Genomic DNA, 25,154 nt, shown 5'->3' with positions numbered 1-25,154 from the left:
TGTGTCTCAAGGTTATAGGTTCCACTTTCACACTCTACCAAGGCTAAAAGGAATGCCAGACCTGCCACAGAATCAGTGAGCAGAGGCACAAAAACAAATTACAGCCCTCATGGACATGAGAGCTATTCAAAAAGTGCCACAACAGGAACAAGGGCAAAGATTTTACTCCAGACTTTTCCTGGTCCCCAGAAAGGACAAAGCCTGGAGACCCATACCAGACCTTTCTACTCTAAATAAATTCAAAATTTTGACACTACAGCAGCTTCTTCCCATGCTAGGCAAGAAGGCTTGGCTTGTTACTTTGGACCTCAGAGGCACACCTGCATGGTCCCTATCAGACAAAATTGCAGAAGATACCTCAGATTCATAGTTGGTTTAGTGCATTACCACTTCTCTGCACTGCCCTTTGGCTTATCTACTGCGCCCAGGGTTTTCACAAAGTGCCGGGCACCAGTAATTGCATTTTGCAGACAAAAAGGAATTCAAATATATCCATACTTGGACGACTGCCTTATTCAAGCAGAGAGCAAGGACATTCTTCTGAAGCATCTGGCATTTGTAAAAAGGTTGCTAATTTGCCTGGGGTACACAGTAAACGAAAAGAAGTCAAAATTAGTGCCCTCACAAGAGATAATATTCCTGGGTGCCAGCTTAAATACAATGGCCCAGATGGCTTATCTCACTCCAGACAAGCAAGGACAACTAACTCAGTACTTTCAATTGATGGCAACAAAAACCCAACTCCCTGCAAGAAAAATTCTGCAGGCCTTGGGATTCATGGCATCCTGCATACTACTAATACCATATGCCAGACTGCATATGAGGAAATTACAATGGTACCTAAAAAGGTTTGGACTCAACACTGTCACAGTTTGGAAGCAGTAATACCGCTAATTCCCTGCCTACAACAGGAGTTTCGATGGTGGGCACAGGCATGTCACCTCAACAAGGGACAGCCTTTCACTCTACCCACAGCCAGGCAGACACTAACAACAGATGCTTCGGATTACGCCTGGGAAGCACACATGGCAGGAAAATGTATTCAGGGCAAGTGGGCCACAGACCAAATGCATCTTCACATCAATCAAAAAGGGATGTTAGCTGTACAAAATGCCCTAACAGCCTTCAAGGACCTTCTGCATCCAGGACAGCTATTATTAAAGACAGACAACACCACAGTTATGTGGTACATAAACAAGCAAGGGGGCACTCATTCTTATCCCTTATGCAGACAAGCCATGACCTTGTGGAACACAGCTCTAACCTATGAAGTTCATCTGCAAGCACAATTCCTGCCAGGAAAGAAAAATACTCTGGCAGACGACTTAAGCAGAAACATCATGGATCCTCACAAGTGGAAATTAAATCCACAAGTATTCAGCATGATAATGCAAAAATGGGGGTGCCCAGACATAGATCTTTTTGCCTCTCCAATGAATTGCCAACTACAGAAATTCTGCACAAGGACTTCTCACACACAAGCATGGAAAGTGGATGCTCTCTAGTTCAGCTGGAAAAGCCTAAAAGTTTATGCCTTCCCTCCACTACCTCTCCTTTCAAAGGTACTCCTAAAAGTTAGACAAGAAAAACCACAGATGATCCTGATTGCCCTACCTATTCTTAAAGAACTTAGCTCAAGGCCCACCACGTATTTTACCTGAAACTTTGCATCTTCTGACTCAACAAAACTATCAGATTCTGCACAGCCAGCTCAAAATCTTAAACCTGGCTGCATGGCAGATTCCTTAGTCAAGGAGACAACACCTCTCACTAAAGCTGTTATGGATGTCATTTTGGAGGCCAGCAGACCTAGCACCAGAAAATCTTATTGAGAAAAGAGGAAGAGATTCTGTGCCTGAAACCAGGCTCAAAGCTTTGACCCTCTTGTCCCAAATATTCCTCAGATATTACAATACTTAACTGAGATGCTGGACAAAGGCCTATCCTTTTCATCCATTAAGATCCAGGCCTCTGCCATCTCAGCTCATTACAACACAGATCCTCCTCTTTTCTCTCATCCATTGCTAAAACAGTACCTCAGAGGGGCTAAAAACATAAGACCGCCCCGGAGAGCACCAACACCAACTTGGGACCTCAGTTTTGTCTTGGAAAAACTAACTTTACCTCCTTTTGAGCCAGCCAATTCAACAGAATTAAAATGTGTCATGGAAAACTGCTCTGCTTCTGGCAATAACCTCAGCACGAAGAGTCTGAGTTACAGGCACTAATGGCAGTGGAGCCTTTCATCATTTTTCACCAAGACAGGGTTTCTTTAAGAACAAACCCTTCATTTATGCCAAAGGTGGTATCTAGTGTGGCTCTTAACCAAACTATTCACTTGCCAACTTTTTATCCAAATCCCCAGAATAAAGGGGAGAGACTTCTGCATTCATTGGACATACCCAGACAGCTACGTTTCTACTTGGACAAAACAAAAGCTATCAAGAAAACTGAGCAATTGTTTGTAGCATATGCTGCAGGATCACAGGGAAAGGCTATTTCAAAGCAGACCATTTCAAAGTGGATAGGACACTGTATCCGTTTCTGCTACACACAGCATGGGAAAACTGTACCTAGCAACATTAGGCCACATTCCACCAGGGCAACAGCCATTGCAACTGCCTACCTTAGAGGAGTAACTACCAAAGATATCCTGGAAGCTGCAACTTGGAGTTCAGTGCACACCTTTACCAAACATTATTACTTGCCTCTTTATTCTAAATCCAGAGCTGGCTTTGCCACTGCAGTGCTGCAGGGCCTCATAGCCACACCAAATCCTCTATAGAACCAGCCACCCTACCTCAGCTTTGGGATTCAACCCAAGTCTAATGACTGCAACAGTGAAACATGATGAACATAGTACAGTTTTGTACCTACCATAAATGTAGATGTTCGAGTGTATTCACTGCTGCAGTCCAGGTTACCCTCCCTCCAGCCCCTCTTTCTTAGCTGGGACTTAACTATACCTTTCTACCCTATACTACCTATGTGTTGTATTTGCTGGTAACTGAAGGTTTTGGTTTTACTTTTTATGTATGATTTATTAGCGATATGTATTGCCTACCTGTTTGGGGGCACCTGACATCTGGGGCAAGAAAAAATGAAGAAAATGGCGTCTGCTGCATCTTGTATATCCATGGCGCACTAATGTCAGGGAAGAAGCGACAGCAACCGATGCTGGACCAAGACTTTGGAACTCTGGCCGACTGCGGGACCACCTGACGGCAGGATAACCCAAGTGTAATGACTGCAGCAGTGAATACACTCTAACATCTACATTTATGGTAGGTACAAAACTCTACTTTTTCTTTCCCAATCATTCTAACAGTGGAGAGTATTGCCTACATACCCTTGACATTCACAGGCAACTTTGTTTCTATTTGGACAGAACTAAGGCTTCTCGCAAATCAGATCAGCTGTTCCTGGCCTACTCTGGTCCTTGACTTGGATGTGCTGATATTCTTCGTGTTTCACTGTTGCAGTCATTATATTTGGGTACTCTGCTGGCAGGTTGCCCTCAGTCGGCCTGATTAACAAAGTCTTGGGTCCTGCTTCAGATGCTATCCTTTCTTCCATGACGTCAGGTCATCAGGGGTATAAAACATGCGGCCAATATCATTACCCCAGTCTTTCTTGCTGTGCGGTGCCCGAAGCAGAAGCAGTTCACAAGTGCCGGTCGACTGACTCCTGAAATTTTCATTTTCGAGTTTCAGAACCGAAGTCTTCAACTTAAAGCTAAGTACCCCGTTGAGGAAACTTTTTCTTGCTCCTTACCGATGTCAGTAAAAGTTAATAATTGCATTACTTGTGGAAAGCAAATACCTCATAAAGATTTTCATTCGTACTGTATCCCTTGCCTAGGCCCTGACCACGACATACCTTGCTGTCGGTTTTGTGCTTTATTTAATCAACGCATTATCCATCGACGGTACTTTTTTTGCCTCTAATTATTTCGGTTCTCTGTTTAATTATCCAGAAATGTCTTCGGTTAGCCTTCCGACTACTGGAATTACAAAAAAATGCAAAGATAAAGACAGAGATAGGCTGCCGAGGTTCAAAACTGCAAACGCTTCTCCTAAGTCAGTCGCCAGTTCGCCGGTACTCTGTGAGGCGCATTCACAGCCCCTGATACCCCGCTACTCCTGATTTGCAGGCCTCTCCTGAGACCCATTCAGAATCCGGTATGCCACGAGATGCTTCAACTTTGGAACCCGCGTATGTCTCTACCTTGAATGGGTCCGGAGCCACTGTGCAGGCCTTCTGAGGGTGTATTCAGGCCTACAGACTTGCATATTAAATCGACACCGCCTTCATTATTAAGGCCTAAATCTCGATCCATGTCTAAAAAACTGATGCCCAGCCGCATGTTCTAATTTCTCTAATCAGGGGTAGTCAAACCCCCCCCCAAGAGGCCTAGGGCTGAATGTGATTATGAATCTTCTGATCAGGATTCTGTTTCTTCTGACTCTTCAAATGACCTGGATTTGTCCATGCCTACTTAAGAGGATTCTGATGCAGAGGACTCCATCCCCTCTGCTTCTCCTCCTGAGGACTTTTCTTTTGGGGAAACTTTACATTCCTTGAGGGAACATTTCCACTGGGAAAGCCAGGAATTTTCTGATTCAAAAAAGAGGCTTAGGGATTTCCTGCTTCTACCTCAGCATAGGCCTTTGGCTTATACCTCCTGTGATAGACATTGTTGATGATGTGTTCTCGGAATCCAGTTTGGCCCCCGATTCCCTATACCTCCGGCTCCTAGTAAACCTGACCAATACTACAGGGTTCCTGAGTCCCACACGTTCCTTTTCAAAAATCCTGTTGCAGATCCAGAAACCATTTCTCAGGGGCCCAAGGGCATTAAGGCTTCTACTGCTAAAAATCCTACCCCTTCTGATAGACATTCCAGAGTGATAAATAGATGGGGTAAAAAGGTTTATACTTCTGCGACCTTGGCAATCGGAGCATTAAACTGCCAATTTCATATGTTAAAATATCAACAGCATATTATTGGGCTGCTTAAACAGAAAATGATGTTGATTCCTGACTGTGTGGAAAACAAAGACTTACAGGATTTAATGCTTTCTGCTGAACAAGTTGGAAAACATACTTTGCAATGTGATTTTGATTCTTTAGAGGCCTCCTGCAGGGCTGCTGTTACTGGGTCTGTGCTTAGAGGGCATGTTTGGCTTGAGGAACAATCTTTGCCCGATCATGTTAAAGCTAAAATGTTGGATGCTCCTTTAAATCAGGACCGTCTGTTTGGCAATAAGACTGAAGAAGTTCTAAAAAAAGATGGAAGATAAACCTAAATCTATTCAAACTGTTAAAAGATTTTTTTACAAGTGCAGCCTCCAAGATTTAGTAGGCATTGGTCTACAAAGAATTGGTCCTTACCAGCCTCTTCAGATCCTCTCAAGCCAAACCCAGACACAGCAAAAACCCCAGGTTTCAGTACCAGGGTACTCTCAGAGCTAAGCAGTGCGGGGGGGGGGGGGCTCCACTTCCAAATCCAAATCTGGAAATAAGATACCCCCCTACAGTAAACAGTCTCATTGACTTCCTTTTAAAATTACCAAGCACTTATCTCTCTACCGCCCCTTTGGGGGGAAAGATTGCTCTTCATGCAAAGAACTGGGAATTCGTAACCCAGGACAAATGGGTTTTAAATATAGTGTCCCAGGGATACATATTTCTTTTCCACATCATGCCAACACCAAACAGGTGCCCAGACCTGCCCCTGAAGCAGTGGGCAGAGGCTCAAAAACAAGTACTTTCTCTCTTAAGCATGGGGGCTACTCAACTTGTGCCAAAAGAGGACAAGTGGCAAGGTTTCTATTCAAGGCTTTTCCTGGTTCCCAGAAAACACAAATCATGGCGTCCAATCCTGGACCTGTCTACTCTAAACACCTTTCTTGAGATTCCAAAATTCAAGATGCTGACTCTTCACCAGTTACTGCCTATGCTAGGCAAAGATGCCTGGTTGGCAACTCTAGATTTAAAAGAAGCATTCCTGCACATCCCAATCAGGGAATCTTGCAGATGATACCTACAATTCAAAGCAGGCTACTTGCATTATCAGTTTTCTGCACTGCCCTTTGGCTTGCACACTGCTCCCGGGGTATTCACAAAGTGTCTGGCTCCAGTTATTGCATATTGCAGACAAAAATATTCAAATATATCCATACCTGGATGATTGTCTAATTCAGGCAGAAAACCAGGGCCTATTTTTTAAATCATCTGGCGTTTGTAAAAAAGGTTCTAACTTGTCTAAGGTACACCATAAACGAAAATAAATCACAACTGGGTGCAACAGATTACATTCTGGGTGCAAGCTTGAATACAACTGCCCAGATGGCTTTCCTCATGCCAGAGAAGCAAATTCATTTGGTAACTTACTTCAAACAGGTGGCCTGCAAAAACTCTATCTGCAAGACAAATACTGCAAGGCTTGGGGTTCATAGCCTCGTGCCTTCTTTTAATTCCATATGCAAGACTGCATATGAGGAAACTACAGTGGTATCTAAAAGGTCTATAGAGTCAACATTGTCACAGCCTGGAAACAATGATTCCTATCATACCTTGCCTACACCTGGAGTTCCTATGGTTGGCAGAAGCCTGCCATCAAAACAAGGGATTACCATTCACACCACCCCCTGTCGCCCAGACCCTAACTACAGATGCATCAGACTATGCATGGGGGGCTCATCTGGCAGGGAAGTGCATTCAGGGCAAATGGAACCAAATCAAATGCACCTACATATCAATCAAAAAGAAATGTTAGCTGTACAGAATGCTCTGACAGCCTTCAAGGACTACATTCTTCCAGGACAACTAATGGTAAAGAAAGACAACACCACGGTTATGTGGTACATAAACAAGCAGGGGGGTACACATTCCTACCCCCTCCACAGATTAGCCATGGCATTGTGGAACACAGCCCTGAGCTACCAAGTGCATCTAAAAGCTCAATTCCTGCCAGGAAAGCTGAATACACTGGCAGACGGACTAAGCAGAAACCTCATGGACCCACATGAGTGGAAACTGGAACCACGGATTTTCAACATGTTGATAAACAAATGGGGGAGCCCAGACATAGATCTATTTGCCTCCCCCCAGAACTACCATTTGGACAAGTTTTGCACAAGGACTCTCCACAAACAAGCCTGGAAAGTGGATGCTCTGTCCTTCAGCTGGAAAAATCTATCAGTCTACGCTTTTCCCCCTCTGCTCTCCAAAGCTCTACTAAAAGTCAAACAGGACAAACCAAGGATGATTTTGATTGCTCCAGACTGGCCGCAGCAACACTGGTACCCCCTCCTGTGCAGTGTTGCAAATATCTCCATGGCATCTGCCTCAGACCCCTTCCCTGCAGTCTCAGCAGGAGAATCAAATTCTGCACCCTCAGTTTCCGACATTAAACTTTGCAGCCTGGCTAATCACTTAAATTCAACCTGATCATCCCTCAGCAAACCTGTGATGGATGTCATCTTGGAGGCGAGAAGACCTAGTACTAGAAAATGTTATGCTGACAAATGGAAAAGATTCTGTGCCTGGAACCCATCTTTAGGGATGAGCACAACGCCCAATTTACCTCAGATTTTTCAATACTTAACTGAGATGCTTCACAGGGACTTGTCTTTTTCCTCCATTAAAATCCATGCCTCAGCTATTTCAGCTCACTGTGACACGGAACCATCCCTCTTCTGTCATCCTCTGCTCAAGCAGTACCTCAGAGGGGAAAAAAACCTGAGACCACCCAGGAGAGCTCCAACCCCTGCCTGGGACCTTAACTTTGTTTTGGAGAAACTCACTCTACCTCATTTCGAGCCAGCTGCTACTTCAGACTTAACATTTCTTTCTTGGAAATCAGCCTTCCTTTTAGCAATCACTTCAGTTAGAAGGATATCTGAATTACAGGCCCTTATGGCATTGGAGCCTTTCATCATCTTTCATGCAGACAAGGTATCCTTCATGCCCAAGGTGATTTCCAGTGTGGCTCTTAATCAGTCCATTCATTTGCCAACCTTCTTTCCCAATCCACAGAACAAAGGGTAACGGATTCTGCATTCCTTGGATGTGCACCGACAACTAAGATTCTACTTGGATAGGACTAAATCTCGATGAAAATCTGAACAATTGCTAGTAGCATTTGGTGCATTGGCAGAGGGGAAGGCTATTTCAAAACAAACCATTTCTAAATGGATAAGCCATTGCATTCATTTATTTTATAAGCACCATGGAAAACCTATCCCCCAGGGGATCAGATCTCACTTCACCAGGGCTGCATCTACTTCTGCAGCCTTTCGCAGAGGTGTCCCTTCCAGAGATATCCTAGAAGCTGCTACTTGGAGTTCTGTGCATACTTTCACCAAGCATTATCATTTACCAATTTTCTCTAAATCCAGAGCTGCCTTTGCCACTGCTGTCTTGCTGGGCCTTATAGCTGGCCCTAATGCTGTATAAACTCCTCCTCCCAACCATAGCTTTGGGAATCTACCCAAATGTAATGACTGCAACAGTGAAATATGAAGAACTTAGTACAGTTGTTTACACTTACCTTAAATGTAGAAATTCAAGTGTATTCACTGTTGCAGTCCTGGTTACCCTCCCTCCGGTCCCCTAGATCTTTTGACTATACCTCTACTTTCCTTTTATTATGCTTAAAAGACTTTTTGGTGTATTTGCTTTTGGTTGGAGGTATACTTTTGTGTTTTTGTGTTTATTTCCTCCTCATTGGGGGCCACCTGACATCTGGGGCAAGAAAAACTGATGTAATGATGTCAGCTGCATGTTTTATATCCCTGACGACCTGACGTCATGGAAGAAGAGACAGCATCTGACGCAGGGCCCAAGACTTTGTTAATCAGGCCGACTGAGGGCAACCTGCCAGCAGATTACCTAAATGTAATGACTGCAACAGTGAATACACTCGAACATCTGCATTTATGGTAAGTGTACACAACTACTTTTCTGAGGTCACATTGGCTAAATGGTTAAAAGACTGTAACATTTATTTACAAAACTCATGATATCCCTCTGACTACAGCCGTTAGGGCTCATTCTACTAGGTTGGTTGCAACTTCTGCTGCCTTTCATGCCAGAGCTTCTTTAACTGACATTTGTGCAGTTGCAACTTGAGCTAGACCCCATACCTTCATCAGCCATTACAAATTGGATTTGGCCTCCAGAGAAAGAGCATCCTTTGGTTCAATGGTGCTCTGGAATGTCCTTCCATGAGAGCCTTCCAGGAATAAAGGTAGCTAGGGACTCTGTCCCAGGCGTAAGGAATGAATGAGGATTAACAATGTCCGATAAAGAAGTTATGTCTTACTATAATGTTCCATGTGTATTGTTGATCCTCGTTCAGTCATTACGACCCTCCCTCCTTCCCCCTCCTGAGGCTTAGTGGATCTCATCATCCGGTTCTGTTAGGTTCTTAGACCAGAGGTAGCCTCTACTTCCTTTGACTTGCAAACTCCATCTGAGGCAACAGGGAGATGGAATTGTGGGTAAGAGTTTAGCTCGAGAGTTTGTGGCTGTTGCGAGCTTGGAAGATGGCCGGCTCCATTCCGAGGTCGGAACCGATAACCCAGGCGTAATGACTGAATGAGGATCAACAATACAGATGGAAAGTTATGATAAGACATATCTTCTTTATCTGCGACAGTCAGGCATGAGTGTTGAAGAAGGGAGGAGTGTGGCACTGAATTGAGAGAGTTGGCGACAGTTAACACGATACCCTGACCTCATGTGGGAAGAATGGGGCTGCTGCTGATTATTCAGATAGATGTTTACTTCAGAGGCTATGTGTAACAATTGGTATAGTTACTGAGGTGTAGTACAGCTTGTTTTTAAGAGACTTACAGATATGAGAAATCCACAGAAAGCTGCAGCAAGAAAGTATTAGGCAACACCACACACAGTCCCACCCATGGTGCATGATACAATAGTTTAATAAACAAATCCAGAGGGATAAAAAAAATCAGATATAAAAAAGTCAGAAGCCGGTTTTACATTTTTTTTATTACCTCAACTTCTAACTAAAGTTTATTTGATTTCTATGTAAAAACTTGTATCACTGAGAGGAAAATAGGTATTCTGTGTCTGAGGATTTTTCTCGATTTTCCTCTATATATGAAATTACTGGGACACGCTGCTGGCTAACTCTATGTGAACTGAGATATGCTCATAAAGTGTGTTTTGCAGCCTATTATGAAATGGGTATTATGAGCTGAAATGTTATCAGTAACACCATTGGAAAGATTTGTGTTTCCTGAACAGTTTTCATTTTGTTTTTACTTGCAAGTTGCAGTTCAGGAGCTGTGAACATTTGTTTTTAGTAAGGTTTTAGAGAGAATTTTTGAAAAACTGATATGAATGCACTATTCATCCTCTGGTGGAGGTTAGCAGCTGGCATTACCCAAGCACTTGCAACAGTTGGACTGGCCTGGGAGGTTTCTCACCAGGAGAATCTAGGGTACAAATACCCTGTCCCTACACACATTGCCTTAAGGCCGTCCTTATGTCTGTGATTTGACGACTCCTGGTTACTGAGAGGCAATTTGTGGTGTATAAGACAGTCTTAGATACTCTGGATCTCTTGCACATCTGCAAAACAAAATGCAGCAGAAACACTAGATGCAAAGACCTGAACTTTGCCTGTGACATAAATAGAACATGCTAGAGAGAATGATATGGGTCTGAAAGGATCCCCTCACTGTGGTGCAAGTTCTCTGTCATTGAGGTGCAGAGTTCATCCCTGACCTGATTCAAACAAGCCCTTGATCATTGAATGAGAAATTACAAGTTCATCCTTGGTCTGGCAGCCATGTCCTTGATGGACAGAGGTTGACAGTAAGTAAATTAATCACCAGCTAACATATCCCCTCTTTCACACACATGCATATAACTTTTAGCTACCTCTTTAGTAACATACCCCAGCATATAGGCACCAGAGGAGCTGTGGGACAAAACTAGGTTGGGTTGCATGCCTAGGCTTGTAAAGACCCTGGTGGTCATTAGCTTAGTATAAACCAATGAATCTAGTCTTGAGCTTCTTTGATGTGAATGACGCAAGACAGTTAACAGATTTACAATTCAGATTTTTTTCAGTTTTACAGATTTTATTTTTATATACAGGGCAACTGTTGAAGGTAGTGTGTGACCGACCAGCTGGCCTCAAGTTGCAGATTTGTGTAAGGTTTACTTTAGATAAAGATCTGCTTATATGTTAGAGGAATTCTGCTTGCCACTTTTTGAATTAATCTGAACAGTAAGCTGTTCATGTCTTGGAAAGTTGCACTGCTTTTCCATTTGCTGTCAACATTGCACCTGCTGTTGAGTGTGTCATTTGCAGGTGCTGATGTGTAAATGGCCTTTTTTCCTGTACATGCAGCTAGAACTTCACCCTTCTTTTTGATGATACCAAGTATCTCTCCTCGTAGATCTACCTCATGTCTTGCCCATAGCATGACCTTGCGTCCTGTTCATTGAGGTCTGTATGCATGGTTATGTTTAGTATTACTCTCTTTTTCCAAGGTAAACTAGAAAAGCTGTTGTGCAGAAGAATATTCATAGTTGCATGGTGTAGGTGTTGAATTTATCTGGCCATATGATTTTGCTTAAATAAGACAGTCTTGGATCTCTTTGGTAGGCAAAACAAGCAGAAGGGATCATAAGTCTCTACCATTTGTTGTAGAGGCACTAATATTCATATCTTGTCAGATTCTATTGGTAAGGAGTATGTTGAACAGAAACTTTATGGCTATAACCGGTTATATTCAGCTCCAGCAGACTATTTACTTATTAGCTAGAAGCGTTTTGTCAAGTGACAATGTAGTAATTAATTAATATTGTCTTTGTCTTATCTTCCATATAGAAGCTGCTGGAGAAGCTAAAAAACTGGGAAGATGCACAGCAGAAATCTGGTCTGGAAATCAGGTAGGCTGTTAAGTTTCTAGCCTAATTTCTTAGCCAATTATAACGGGCAACTTCTGGTTAGATAGATATTTCAGGAAAGGTGGAATGCATTATTCACAGTCCACTTTCTCTAGGTATTGTTGGCTTTTTTTTACCTGTTAGTGTGCATCATCCGAAGTGGATTTGCATGTTGTGTGCTCTCTTCACCTTCTCTTTTTTTTTAACAGTAATTGAGACTTTCCTTATTGCTGTCAGGAGATGTAGTGTCACAAGTGTCTTGGCAGCTGTTTCTGTGAAACACTTTCGCAGTTCGAGACAGCTGCAACTTATCCCTGTTGAGATGCGATGCTCTTCGTGTTTCACTGTTGCAGTCATTACATTTGGGTAATCTGCTGGCAGGTTGCCCTCAGTCAGCCTGATTAACAAAGTCTTGGGTCCTGTGTCAGTTGCTGTCCTTTCTTCCATGACGTCAAGTCGTCAGGGGTATAAAACATGCAGCCGACGCTATTACATCAGTCTTCCTTGCCGTGCGGTGCCCGAAGCAGAAGCAGTTTGCAAGTGCCGGTCGGCCGACTCCTGAAAGTTTAGTTTTCGAGTTTCAGAACCAAAGTCTTCAACTTAAAGCTAAGTACCCCGTTGGGGAAACTTCTTCTTGCTCCTTACCGATGTCAGTAAAAGTTAATTATTGCATTACTTGTGTAAAGCAAATACCTCATAAAGATTTTCATTTGTACTGTATTCCTTGCCTAGGCCCTGACCATGACGTACCTTGCTGTCAGTTTTGTGCTTTATTTAATCAGCACACTATCCACAGTCTGTACATTTTTGCCTCTAAATATTTCGGTTCTCGGTTTAATTATCCAGAAATTTTGTCGATTAGCCATCTGACTACCGGAATTCTGAAAAAACACAAAGAAAAAGACAGAGACAAGCCGTCTAGGTCCAAAACTGCCGACGATGCTTCTCCTAAGCCATTTCGCCGGTACTCAGTGAGGTGCTTTCGCAGCCCCTGATGCCCACTGCTTCTGAATCGCAGGCCTCTACTGAGACCCATTCGGAGTCTGGTATGCCGCGAGATGCTTCAAGTACGGAACCCGCTGTTGTCTCTACCGTGGATGGGTCTGGAGCTGCTGTGCAGGCACCGGCCTCTGAGGGTGTATTCCGGCCTACAGACTTGCATATTAAACTGACTCCACCTTCTATACTAAGACGTAAATCTCTATCTGTGTCTAAAAAACCGATGCCCAGGCCACATGTTCAAGCCCCTATGCCTAAAAAATTATAAAAATGGCTGAAGATCTTATTACTCTAATCAGGGGTAGTCAACTCCCTCCTTCTAAGAGGCCTAGGGCTGAGCTTGACTATGACTCTTCTGATCAGGACTCTGATGTTCATCATGTTTCACTGTTGCAGTCATTAAACTTGGGTTATCCTGCTGGCAGGTGAACCGCAGTCGGCCTGAGTTCCAAAGTCTTGGTCCAGTGTTGGTTGCTGTTTCCTCTTCCCTGACGTCAGTGCGCCAGGGGTATAAAAGATACAACCGACGCCATTTTCTTCAGTCTTTCTTGCCGCACGGTGCCCGAAGCAAAAGCAGTTCGCAAGTGCAGGTCGGCCGACTCCTGAGATTTTCAAAATTGAGTTTCAGATCCGAAGTCTTCAATAAAGCTAAGTACCCCGTTGGGGAAACTTTTTCTTGCTCCAGACCAATGTCAGTAAAAGTTAATAATTGTATTTCTTGTGGGAAGCAAATACCTCATAAGGACTTTCACTCTTACTGTATTCCTTGCCTAGGCCCTGACCACGACATTACCAGTTGTCGGTTTTGTGCTAGATTCAATAAACGCACTATTAAACGTCGGTTTGATTTTGCATTACATTACTTTGGCCGAAGGTTTAATTACATAATGCCGTCGGAACAACCAACGACCGGAATTTATAAAAAACCGCAAAGACAAAGAAAAGGACAGGCATCCGAGTTCCAAAACCGACGACAAAGCCTCTTCTAGGCCAGTCGCCGGTTCTCAGTGAGGAGCTTTCGCAGCCTCTGACACCCGCTACCTCAGAGCCACAGGCCGCAACCGACAGCCACGTGGAGACACCGAGGCCTGTGGAAACTCAAGGTATTGGGCCTACGGAAACTATTCCCTCAGATGGGTCCAGAGCCGCTGAGCAGGCATCGGCTTCTGAGGGTGTTTTCAGACCTTCACAGTTTACAATTAAGCCCACTACAGCAGCCAAGGCAAAGTCAAAGACTCCATTAAAGACAAGGAAACAAGTACAGTATTCTCCTGAACAGTCATCCATGCCAAAGAAACAGATGCTTAAAATGGCCAAAGACCTAATTACTTTAATCATGGGTTCCCATCCCCCTCCTGACAAAAGGCCTAGGCAAGACACGGACTATTATTCCTCTGACAAGGTTTCTATTTCCTCTGATTCCTCTTCTGATCAGGGATATTCTCTCCCTCCCTATGAGGACTCTGATGCAGAAGAGTCTATACTTTCAGTCTCTCCACCTGAAGATTATTCTTTTGGGGAAACCCTGCACACCATGAGGGAGCATTTCCATTGGGAGAGCCAGGATTACTCAGAATGCAAGAAAAGGCTCAGAGACTTCCTTTTATTGCCTCAGCACAGGCCCCTGGCTATCCCCCCTGTGGTTGATATTGTTGATGATGTTTTCTCTGAATCCAGTCCGTCTCCTGATTCTTTACCCCCTGCATCAGTCAAGCCAGACAGGTACTTACAGGGTCCCTGACTCTCATAAATGTCTTTACAAAAACCCTGCTGCAGACCCAGAAACAATTTCCCAAGGTCCTAAAGGGGTTAAGGCTTCCACTGCTAAAAATCCTGTCACCTAGGATAGGGATTCCAGAGCTCTGGACAGATGGGGGAAAAAAGTTTACACTTCTGCCACTTTAGCTGTAAGGGCTTTCAATTGTCAGTTTCACATGCTTAAATATCAGCAGTACCTCATGTCATTATTAAAACAGAAAATGGTTTCAAATTCAGAAAGTCCTGACAGGAAATGCAGGATTTATTGCATGCAGTTGAACAAGTGGGAAGGCATACTCTGCAGTGTGGTTTTGATTCATTAGAGGCTTCTTGTAGAGCCGCAGTTACAGGCTCTGTTATTCGAAGGCATGCTTGGTTGAAAGAACAAAGTTTACCTGACCATGTTAAAGTAAAATTATTAGATGCTCCTCTACAAAATGATGCTTTGTTTGGTGTTAAGGCAGAAGAGGTGTTAAAAGAAAATGGAAGATAAAGCAAAATCAATGCAGACGGTGAAGGATTTCTTACAGGTTCAACCACCTAGATTTAGCAGAAACTGGCCTTCAAAAAATTGGTCCTTTCCAGTGTCAGACAGGCCGCAAAGAGGCAGATACAGACGCCCAAGAGGCAGATCTCAGCCCCAAGGCTCCTACAGACCTAAACAATAGGGTGCTTCAGCCCCCAAAGGAGAAGACAAATCACAGCCTTATAGGAAACAGTCACAATGACTTCCCTCTACAGATACCAAGCACTTACCTTTTGGCAGCACCCCTGGGGGGAAAGCTATCACTTTTCTCAAAAAATTGGCACATAATCACCCAGGACAAATGAGTACTGAATATTGTTTCTCAGGGTTACAGGTTCCACTTTCACACGCTTCCAAAATGAAAAGGTATGCCAGACCTGCCAGAAAACCAATGGGCAGAGGCACAAAAACAGATTGCCGCTCTTATGAACATGGAAGCTATTCAAAGAGTCCCTCAGCAAGAACAGGGACAAGGATTTTACTCAAGACTTTTCTTAGTACCCAGAAAGGACAAAGCCTGGAGACCAATACTAGACCTGTCAATCCTAAATACTTTCCTGGATGTTCCAAAATTCAAAATGTTAACACTACAGCAACTTCTGCCCATGCTGGGCAAGAAGGCTTGGCTAGTCACCTTGAACCTCAAGGAGGCATACCTGCATGTCCCAGTCAGACAGTCATGCAGAAGATACCTCAGATTCATAGCAGGCTCAATGCATTACCAATTCCCTGCACTGCCCTTTGGCTTATCTACTGCCCCCAGGGTCTTCACAAAATGCCTGGCACCAGTAATTGCATTTTGCAGACAAAAAGGAATTCAAATACATCCCTACTTGGCCGACTGCCTTATTCAAGCAGAGAGGAAGGACATTCTTCTAAAGCATCTGGCGTTTGTAAAAAGATTACTAATTTGCCAAGGGTACACAGTAAACGAAAACAAATCACAACTAGTGCCCCCTCAAGAGATATTTCTGGGTGCAAGCTTAAATGCAACTGCCCAGATGGCTTAGCTCACGCCAGACAAACAAAGGCAACTGACTCATTATTTTCAAATGATGGCAACAAAAACCCAGCTCCCCGCAAGAAAAATTTTGCAGGCTCTGGGCTACATGGCATCCTGCATTCTACTAATTCCATATGCAAAACTGCATATGAGGAAACTACAATGGTACCCGAAAAGTGTTTGGACTCCGCATTGTCACAGCCTAGAGACAATCATAACTTTAATTCCCTGCCTACAACAGGAGTTTTGATGGTGGTCCCAGGCCTGTCACCACAACAAGGGACAGCCTTTCACCTTACCCACAGCCAGGCAGACAATAACAACGGATGCATCGGATTATGCCTGGGGGGCACATATGGCAGGAAAATGTATTTAGGGCACGTGGGCCAAGGAACAAATGCATCTTCACATCAATCAAAAAACGATGCTAGCTGTTGTACAGAATGCCCTGACAGCTTTCAAGGACCTTCTGCATCCAGGACAACTTTTAATAAAGACTGACAATGCCACTGTTAATGTGGTACGTAAACAAGTAAGGGGACACACATTCCTACCCCCTATGCAGGCAAGCCATGACTTTGTGGAACACAGCACTGACCTGTCAAGTACATCTGCAGGCACAATTCCTGCCAGGAACAAAAAATACACTGGCAGACGAAATAAGCAGAAATCTCATGGATCCTCACGAATGGAAACTAAACCCACAAGTGCTCAACATGATAACGAGGAAGTGGGGACACCCAGACATAGATCTATTTGCCTCCCCTCACAATTACCAAATACAGAAATTCTGCACAAGAATTTATCACTCTCAAGCATGGAAAGTGGATGCTCTATCATTCAGCTGGAAGGGCCTGACAGTCTGCCTTCCCTCCGATGCCTCTTATTACCAAGGTGCTCCTAAAAGTCAGACAAGAAAGGCCAAAGATGATCCTGATTGCCCCAGACTGGCCACGCCAGCACTGGTACCCAATTCTAAAGAGATTGTCTCAAGATCCAGCTTAGATTTTACCTCAAATTCCTCATCTTCTGACTCAACAAGACAATCCGATTCTGCACAGTCAACTCAGAACCTTAAATCTGGCAGCATGGCAGATAATGTAGCCACTCAGACTGCTCCTCTCTCTAAAGCTGTTATGGATGTTATTTTAGAAGCCAGGAGGCCCAGCACTAGGAAATCTTGCGCAGAAAAATGGAAGAGATTCTGTGCTTGGAACCAGACACAAGGGCTCGACCCACTTGTCCCAAATATACCTCAGATTTTACAATACCTAACTGAGATGCTGGACAAAGGCCCATCTTTCTCATCAATTAAAATCCATGTCTCTGCCATTTCAGCTCATTACAATACGGAACCTCCAATTTTTTCACATCCTCTACTATGACAATACCTCAGAGGGGCAAAAAATATAAGACCCCCAAGGAGAGCACCAGTACCAACTTGGGATCTCAATTTTGTTTTGGAAAAACTCACACTGCCTCCTTTTGAACCAGCCAGCACAGCTGATTTAAAATTCTTATCATGGAAAACCTGCTCTGCTCCTAGCAATAACTTCAGCAAGAAGAGTCTCAGAGTTACAGGCATTAATGGCTGTGGAACCTTTCATCATTTTTCATAAGGACAGGGTTTCTCTAAGGACAAACCCAACATTCATGCCAAAAGTGGTCTCCAATGTGGCCTTGAACCAAACCATTCATTTACCAACCTTCTACCCAAATCCCCAGAATAAAGGGGAAAGACTTCTGCATGCTTTAGATATACACAGACAGCTACGATTCTACTTGGACAAAACAAAAGCTTTCAAAAAAACTGAGCAACTGTTTGTAGCTTATGCTGCAGGATCACAAGGAAAGCCTATTACAAAGCAGACAATTTCAAAATGGATAGGACACTGCATCCGCTTCTGTTATGCACAACATGGCAAATCAGTGCCTAAGGGCAGTAGGCCACATTCTACCAGAGCAGCAGCCACTTCAGCAGCTTTTCTCAGAGGAGTACCAACCAAAGACATTTTAGAAGCTGCAACCTGGAGCTCAGTGCACACTTTTTCACCAAGCATTACCACTTACCTCTCTACTCTAAATCCAGAGCAGGCTTTGCCACTGCAGTTCTGCAGGGCCTTGTAGCCTCTCCAAATACAATTTAGACCCAGCCACCCAACCTCAGCTTTGGGATTCTACCCAAGTGTAATGACTGCAACAGTGAAACATGATGAACATAGTACAGTTGTGTACCTACCATAAATGTAGATGTTCGAGTGTATTCACTGTTGCAGTCCAGGTTACCCACCCTCCATCCCCCTTTTCATTGCTGGGACTTTTCTGTACTTCTCAATTCTATACAACCTATGTGGTGTATTTGCTTGTAGATGAAGGAAATGTTTATAATAATGTATGCTTGTTTTTTTGGCATAATTTTATCTTTCCAGCCTTCCTATCTGGGGGTACCTGGCATCTGGGGCAAGAAAAACTGAAGAAAATGGCGTCTGTTGCATTTTTTATTCCCCTGACGCACTGATGTCAGGGAAGAGGCGACAGCAACCGATGCCGGACCAAGACTTTGGAACTCGGGCCGACTGCGGGTCGCCTGCCAGCAGGATAACCCAAGTGTAATGATTGCGACAGTGAATGCACTCGGACATCTACATTTATGGTAGGTACACAACTGTACTTTTCTTCTAATTCTTCCAATGACCTGGATTTGTCCATACCTACTTAAGAGAATTCTGATGCAGAGGATTCCTTTCCCTCTGCCCCCCCCCCCCCCGAGGACTTTTCTTTTGGGGTAACTTTACATACCTTAAGGGAGCATTTCCACTGGGAAAGTCCAGAATCTTCTGAATATAAAAAGAGGCTTAGGGATTTCCTCCTCCTACCTCAGCATAGGCCTTTTGACTATACCTCCTGTACTAGACATTGTTGATGTGTTTTCGGAATCCAGTATGGCCCCTGATTCCCTTCCTCCAGCTCCTAGTAAACCTGACAGATGCTACAAGGTTCCTGATTCCCACAAGTTCCTTTTCAAAAATCCTGTTGCGTATTCAGAAACCATTTCTCAGGGGCCCAAGGGCATTAAGGCTTCTACTGCTAAAAATCCTACCCCTTCTGATAGAGAATCCAGGGCGCTGGATAGATTGGGTAAAAAGGTTTATACTTCTGCAACTTTGGGAATCAGGGCTTTAAACTGCCAATTTCATATGTTAAAATATCAACAGCATGTTATTGGACTGCTTAAACAGAAAATTATGATTTCTGACTGTGTGGAAAATAAAGATTTACAGGATTTATTGCATTCTGCTGAAGCGGTGGTGATGCTGCAGTAGCGTTGTCACCTCACAATAAGACATTGTCCTGTTCGATTCTCAGCTAGAGCGTCTTCTGTGTGGAGACGTGTGAATGGGCATATCTTCATTGAAGGTTGTGCATCAAGGCTGGCAACTCGGCACATAAAAAATCCACTGCCAATCATTAGCAGACCGGAGTTCTGCTGTGGCGACCCCTAACCGGGATAACCCGAAAGACACAACATTGCATTCTGCTGAACAAGTTGGAAAACATACTTTGCAATGTGGTTTTGATTCTTTAGAGGCCTCTTGCAGGGCTGCTGTTACTGGGTCTGTGTTTAGAAGGCATGCTTGGCTTCAGGAGCAATCTCTGGCTGATCATGTTAAAGCAAAATTGTTGGATGCTCCTTTAAATCAGGACCATCTGTTTGGGAATAAGGCTGAAGAAGTTCTAAAAAAGATGGAAGATGAAGCTAAATCTATGAAAACTGTAAAAGATTTCTTCCAAGTGCAACCTCCAAGATTTAGTAGGCACTGACCTACTAAGAATTGGTCCTTTCCAGCTCCTTCCAGATCCACTCAAGCCAAGCCCAGACACACCAAAAACAACAGGTTTCAGTCCCAAGGGACTCTCAGAACTAAGCAATGGGGGGGTCTCCACTTCCAAATCTGGAAATAACAAGACACCCCTATGGTAAACAGTCTCAATGACTTTCCTTTAAAATTACCAAGCACTTACCTTTTAGCCGCCCCTTTCGGGGGAAAGATTGCTCTTCATGCAAAAAACTGCAAACTCATAACCCAGGACAAATGGGTTTTAAATAGTGTCCCAGGGATACAGATTCCATTTCCATACATTGCCCACACATTGCCAACACCAAACGGGTGGCCAGACCTGCCCCCAAATCAGTGGACAGAGGCTCAGAAACAAGTACTTTCCCTCTTAAACATGGGGGCTATTCAACCGGTACCAGAAGAAGAAAAGGAACAAGGTTTGTATTCCTGGCTTTTCCTGGTACCCTGAAAAGACAAATCATGGCATCCAATTCTGGATCTGTCTACTCTAAACATCTTTTTGGATATTCCAAAATTCAAGATGCTGACTCTTCACCAGTTACTTCCTATGCTAGGCAAAGATGTCTGGTTGGCAACTCTAGATTTAAAAGAAGCTTACCTGCATATCCCAATCGGGGAATCTTGCAGAAGATACCTACGCTTCAAAGCAGGCTACTTGCATTATCAGTTCTCTGAATTGCCCTTTGGCTTGTCTACTGCACCCAGGGTATTCACAAAGTGCCTGCCTCCAGTAATTGCATTTTACAGGCAAAGAAATATTCAAATATATCCATACCTGGACAATTGTCTAATTCAGACAGAAAACTAGGGCATACTTCTAAATCATCTGGCGTTTGTAAAAAGGGTTCTAACTTGTCTAGAGTAGACCATAAATGAAAAGAAATCACAACTGGTACCCTCTCAACAGATTACATTCCTGGGTGCAAGCTTGAATACAACTGCACAGATGGCTTTCCTCATGTCAGAAAAGCAAATTCATTTGGTAACTTAATTCAAACAAGTGGCCACAAAAACCCTGCTATGTGCAAGACAAATACTGCAAGCCTTGGGGTCCATGGCCTCCTGCATTCTTCTAATTCCAAATGCAAGACTGCATATGAGGAAACTTCAGTGGTACTTAAAAAGTCTATGGAGTCAACATTGTCACAGCCTGGAAATAATAATTCCTGTCATACCTTGCCTATGCCTGGAGTTCCTATGGTGGGCAGAGGCCTGCCATCAAAACAAGGGACTGCCATTCACACTACCCCCTGCCGCCCAAACCCTAACTACAGATGCATCAGACTATGCATGGGGAGGCTCACCTGGCAGGGAAGTGCATTCAGGGCAAATGGAACCCAAATCAAATGCACCTACATAACAATCAAAAAGAAATGTTAGCTGTACAGAATGCTGTGACAGCCTTCAAGGACTGCATTCATCCAGGAAAACTAATGGTAAAGACGGACAACACCATGGTTATGTGGTACATAAGCAGAGGGGGTACACATTCCTACCCCCTCCGCAGACTAGTCATGGCATTGTGGAACATGGCCTTGAGCTGCCAAGTGCAACTACAAGCTCAATTCCTGCCAGGAAAACTGAATACACTAGCCGACGGACTAAGCAGAAATCTCATGGACCCCCACAAGTGGAAGGTGGAACCACGGATTTTCAACATGTTGACAAGCAAATGGGGGAGCCCAGACATAGATCTATTTGCCTCCCCCCAGAGCTACCAGTTGGACAAATTGTGCACAAGGCCTCCTCACAAAAAAGCCTGGAAAGTGGATGCTCTGTCCTTCAGCTGGAAAAACCTACCAGTCTATGCCTTTCCCCCTCTGCCTCTGCTCTCCAAAGTTCTGCTAAAAGTCAAACGGGACAAATCAAAAATGATTTTGATTGCTCCAGACTGGCCACAACAGCACTGGTACCCACTCCTGCGTAGTGTCACAAATATCTCCATGGCACCTGCCTCAGACACCTTCCTTGCTGTCTCAGCAGGAGTACCAAATTCTGCACCCTCAGCTCCCAACATTGAACCTTGCAGCTTGGCTAATCACTTAAATTCACCCTTTGCATCCCTCAGCAAACCTGTGATGGATGTCATCTTGGAGGCGAGAAGACCTAGTACTAGAAAATCTCATGCTGACAAATGGAAAAGATTCTGTGCCTGGAACCAATCTTTAGGGTGAGCACAGCATCACCCAATTTACCTCATATTTTGCAATACTTAACTGAGATGCTTCACAAGGGCCTGTCTTTTTCCTCTATTAAAATCCACGCTTCAGCTATTTCAGCTCACTATAACACAGAACCACCCCTTGTTTCTCATCCCCTGCTCAAGCAGTATCTCAGAGGGGCAAAGAACATGAGACCACCCAGGAGAGCTCCTACCCCTGCGTGGGACCTTAACTTTGTTTTGGAAAAGCTCACTTTACCTCCTTTCGAGCCAGCTGCTACTGCAGACTTAACATTTCTTTCTTGGAAAACAGCCTTCTTATTAGCAATCACCCAGCTAGAAGGAGATCTGAATTACAGGCCCTTGTGGCAGTGGAGCCTTTCATCATCTTTCATGCGGACAGGTTATCTCTGAGAACCAAATCCATCCTTCATGCCCAAGGTAGTTTCCAGTGTGGCTCTTAACCAGTCCATTCATTTGCCAACCTTCTATCCCAATCCACAGGAGAATGGATTCTGCATTCCTTGGACGTGCACAGACAACTTTGATTCTACTTGGACAGAACTAAATTTCAAAGAAAATCTGAACAATTGCTAATGGCATTTGCTGCTGGGGCAGAGGGGAAGGCTATTTCCAAACAAACCATTTCTAAATGGATAAGCCACTGCATTCATTTCTGCTATAAGCACCATGGGAAACCTATCCCCCAGGGGATCAGATCTCATTCCACCAGGGCTGCATCTACTTCTGCAGACTTTCTCAGAGGTGTTCCTACCAGGGATATTCTAGAAGCTGCTACCTGGAGTTCAGTGCATACTTTCACCAAGCATTATCATTTACCATTTTTCTCTCAATCCAGAGCTGGCTTTGCCACTGCTGTTTTGCAGGGCCTTATAGCTGGTCCTAATGCTGTACAAGTCCATCCTCCCAACCATAGTTTTGGGAATCTACCCAAATGTAATGACTGCAACAGTGAAACACGAAGAACATAGTACAGTTGTGTACACTTACCATAAATGTAGATGTTTGAGTGTATTCACTGTTGCAGTCCTGTTTACTCTCCATCCAGCCCTGTGTTTCTCTTACTATACCTCTGCTTTCTTTTACTATGCTTAAAAGCCCTTTTGGTGTATTTGCTTTTGGTTGGAGGTATATTTCTGTGTTTTTAATTTTATTTGCTCCCCATTTGGGGGTACCTGACATCTGTGGCAAGAAAAACTGATGTAATGCTGTCTGCTGCATGTTTTATACCCCTGATGACCTGACGTCATGGAAGAAGTGACAGCAACCGATGGAGGACCCAAGACTTGTTAATCAGGCCGACTGAGGGCAACCTGCCAGCAGATTACCCAAATGTAATGACTGCAACAGTGAATACATTCGAACATCTACATTTATGGTAAGTGTACACAACTGTACTTTCTGTATAGTTCTACTGTACTTCAGAAATAGTACAGTAAGAGTCATTTGTTAAGGATCCATATTTCTTGCATTAATACATGGAGCATTCTGATTACAGTCTGAAATCAAGAAGTAAATAATTTTATAGCAGCATTAATATATGTGAACCTGAATGTAACAAGCTTGTAGTGCAACTCCTACATGTGAACCTTATTAGTGAGGTTGGAGCTGCTACACAGAAGGCAGTACCACAGAACGCCATCTGGAAACTTACTGACATCTGAAAGCTGAAACACTTTGTGCTACTATACAAGCAACAGAAGAGTGACTGACATCTGAAAGCTGAAACACTTTGTGCTACTATACAAGCAACAGAAGAGTGATGGAGCAAAGTGTCAACCAGATTTTAAAGCTGCTTGCTCACAAAAGTGCATTTTTTCATCATAAAATGTATGACTGCTCTTGAAGTTGTTAGAAACTTTGTGCTCCTGTATTTTTTCAACAGTGGGGCAGCTAAAACTCCCAATGTATTACAAAGAAACATGATCATTTTGACAAGATGTTAGCAGACAGTTACAAAGAAATGTAGCTTGAAAGCGAAGCATGTAAGGTGAATTTCTTTAATTACTTGAATGCAGTAATAACTTTACTCCACAAAGGCGGCGCCTCTACGGACCCTGGTAATTACCGCCCCATAAGCTTAACAAGTCTAGTCTGCAAAGCTATGGAGAGGATCATAATGGAGCTCATAAACAAAGATATAGGGGACTTGCAGACATTGGACCCGACCCAGTTTGGCTTTGTCAAGGGAAGATCATGCCTTTTGAACTTGGTCGACTTCTTCGAAACAGTCACCAAGGCCATTGATGAGGGAAAGGCAGTCCATACAGCCTACCTTGACCTTGCAAGGCTTCGACACAATACCCCACTCGGGTATTGTAGAAAAACTGCCAGCTTAAATGTAAACCCATATGTCACAAGATGGGTTGCAAACTGGCTTAAGGACAGAACCCACAGGGTTAGAGTTGCTGGCGCTGTGTCAGACTCCAAGCCGGTCACAAGTGGTGTCCCACAGGGCTCGGTCCTTGGCCCCCTATTGTTTGGCATCTACTTCTCAGAAGTACAGGCCAGCATGGGAGGACTTTGGCTGACAAAGTTTGCAGACGACTGCAAACTGGGCCATAGTGGAAAGTGCATCGGCCACGGATATCCTTCAGAAGGGACTCACGGAAACAGATAGCTGGTGCCAGAGCCATGGCCTGAAGTTAAACGCCAAAAAATGTATAGTCATACCCTTGGGAAAAACAAGGTAACCCCAAGCTACCATATAGGTGGCAATCCACTAAGCACAGAAGAGGTATCAGGGACCTGGGGACCCAGGTTGACAGTGGCCTTTCTTTTGACACTCACATTGCTAAAGTGGTTAGAAAGACCTTCTACATTGCCCACCTGATCATGAAGGGATTCACATCCAGATCTAGTGAGGTCATTGTTCCCCTGTACTCTTCA

General features: G+C 43.9%; 1 protein-coding gene across 1 annotated transcript in view; it reads left to right on the top strand.

The window, feature by feature from the left end:
* The window catches only part of MAD1L1 (mitotic arrest deficient 1 like 1), a 4,750,917-nt gene that overhangs the window by 231,900 nt on the left and 4,493,863 nt on the right, over nucleotides 1–25,154 (top strand). Inside the window, exon 9 of the mRNA XM_044089554.1 lies at nucleotides 11,879–11,940. Within this exon, the coding sequence (XP_043945489.1) occupies nucleotides 11,879–11,940 (62 nt within the window). The remainder of the gene's footprint in view (nucleotides 1–11,878; nucleotides 11,941–25,154) is intronic.

This window comes from Protopterus annectens, chromosome 12.part0, assembly GCF_019279795.1.
Source record: "Protopterus annectens isolate FY-2018-M chromosome 12.part0, PAN1.0, whole genome shotgun sequence".
Taxonomy (NCBI): domain Eukaryota; kingdom Metazoa; phylum Chordata; order Ceratodontiformes; family Protopteridae; genus Protopterus; species Protopterus annectens.
Note: the sequence above shows the minus strand (reverse complement) of the source record. Positions and strands in the feature narration are given on the sequence as shown.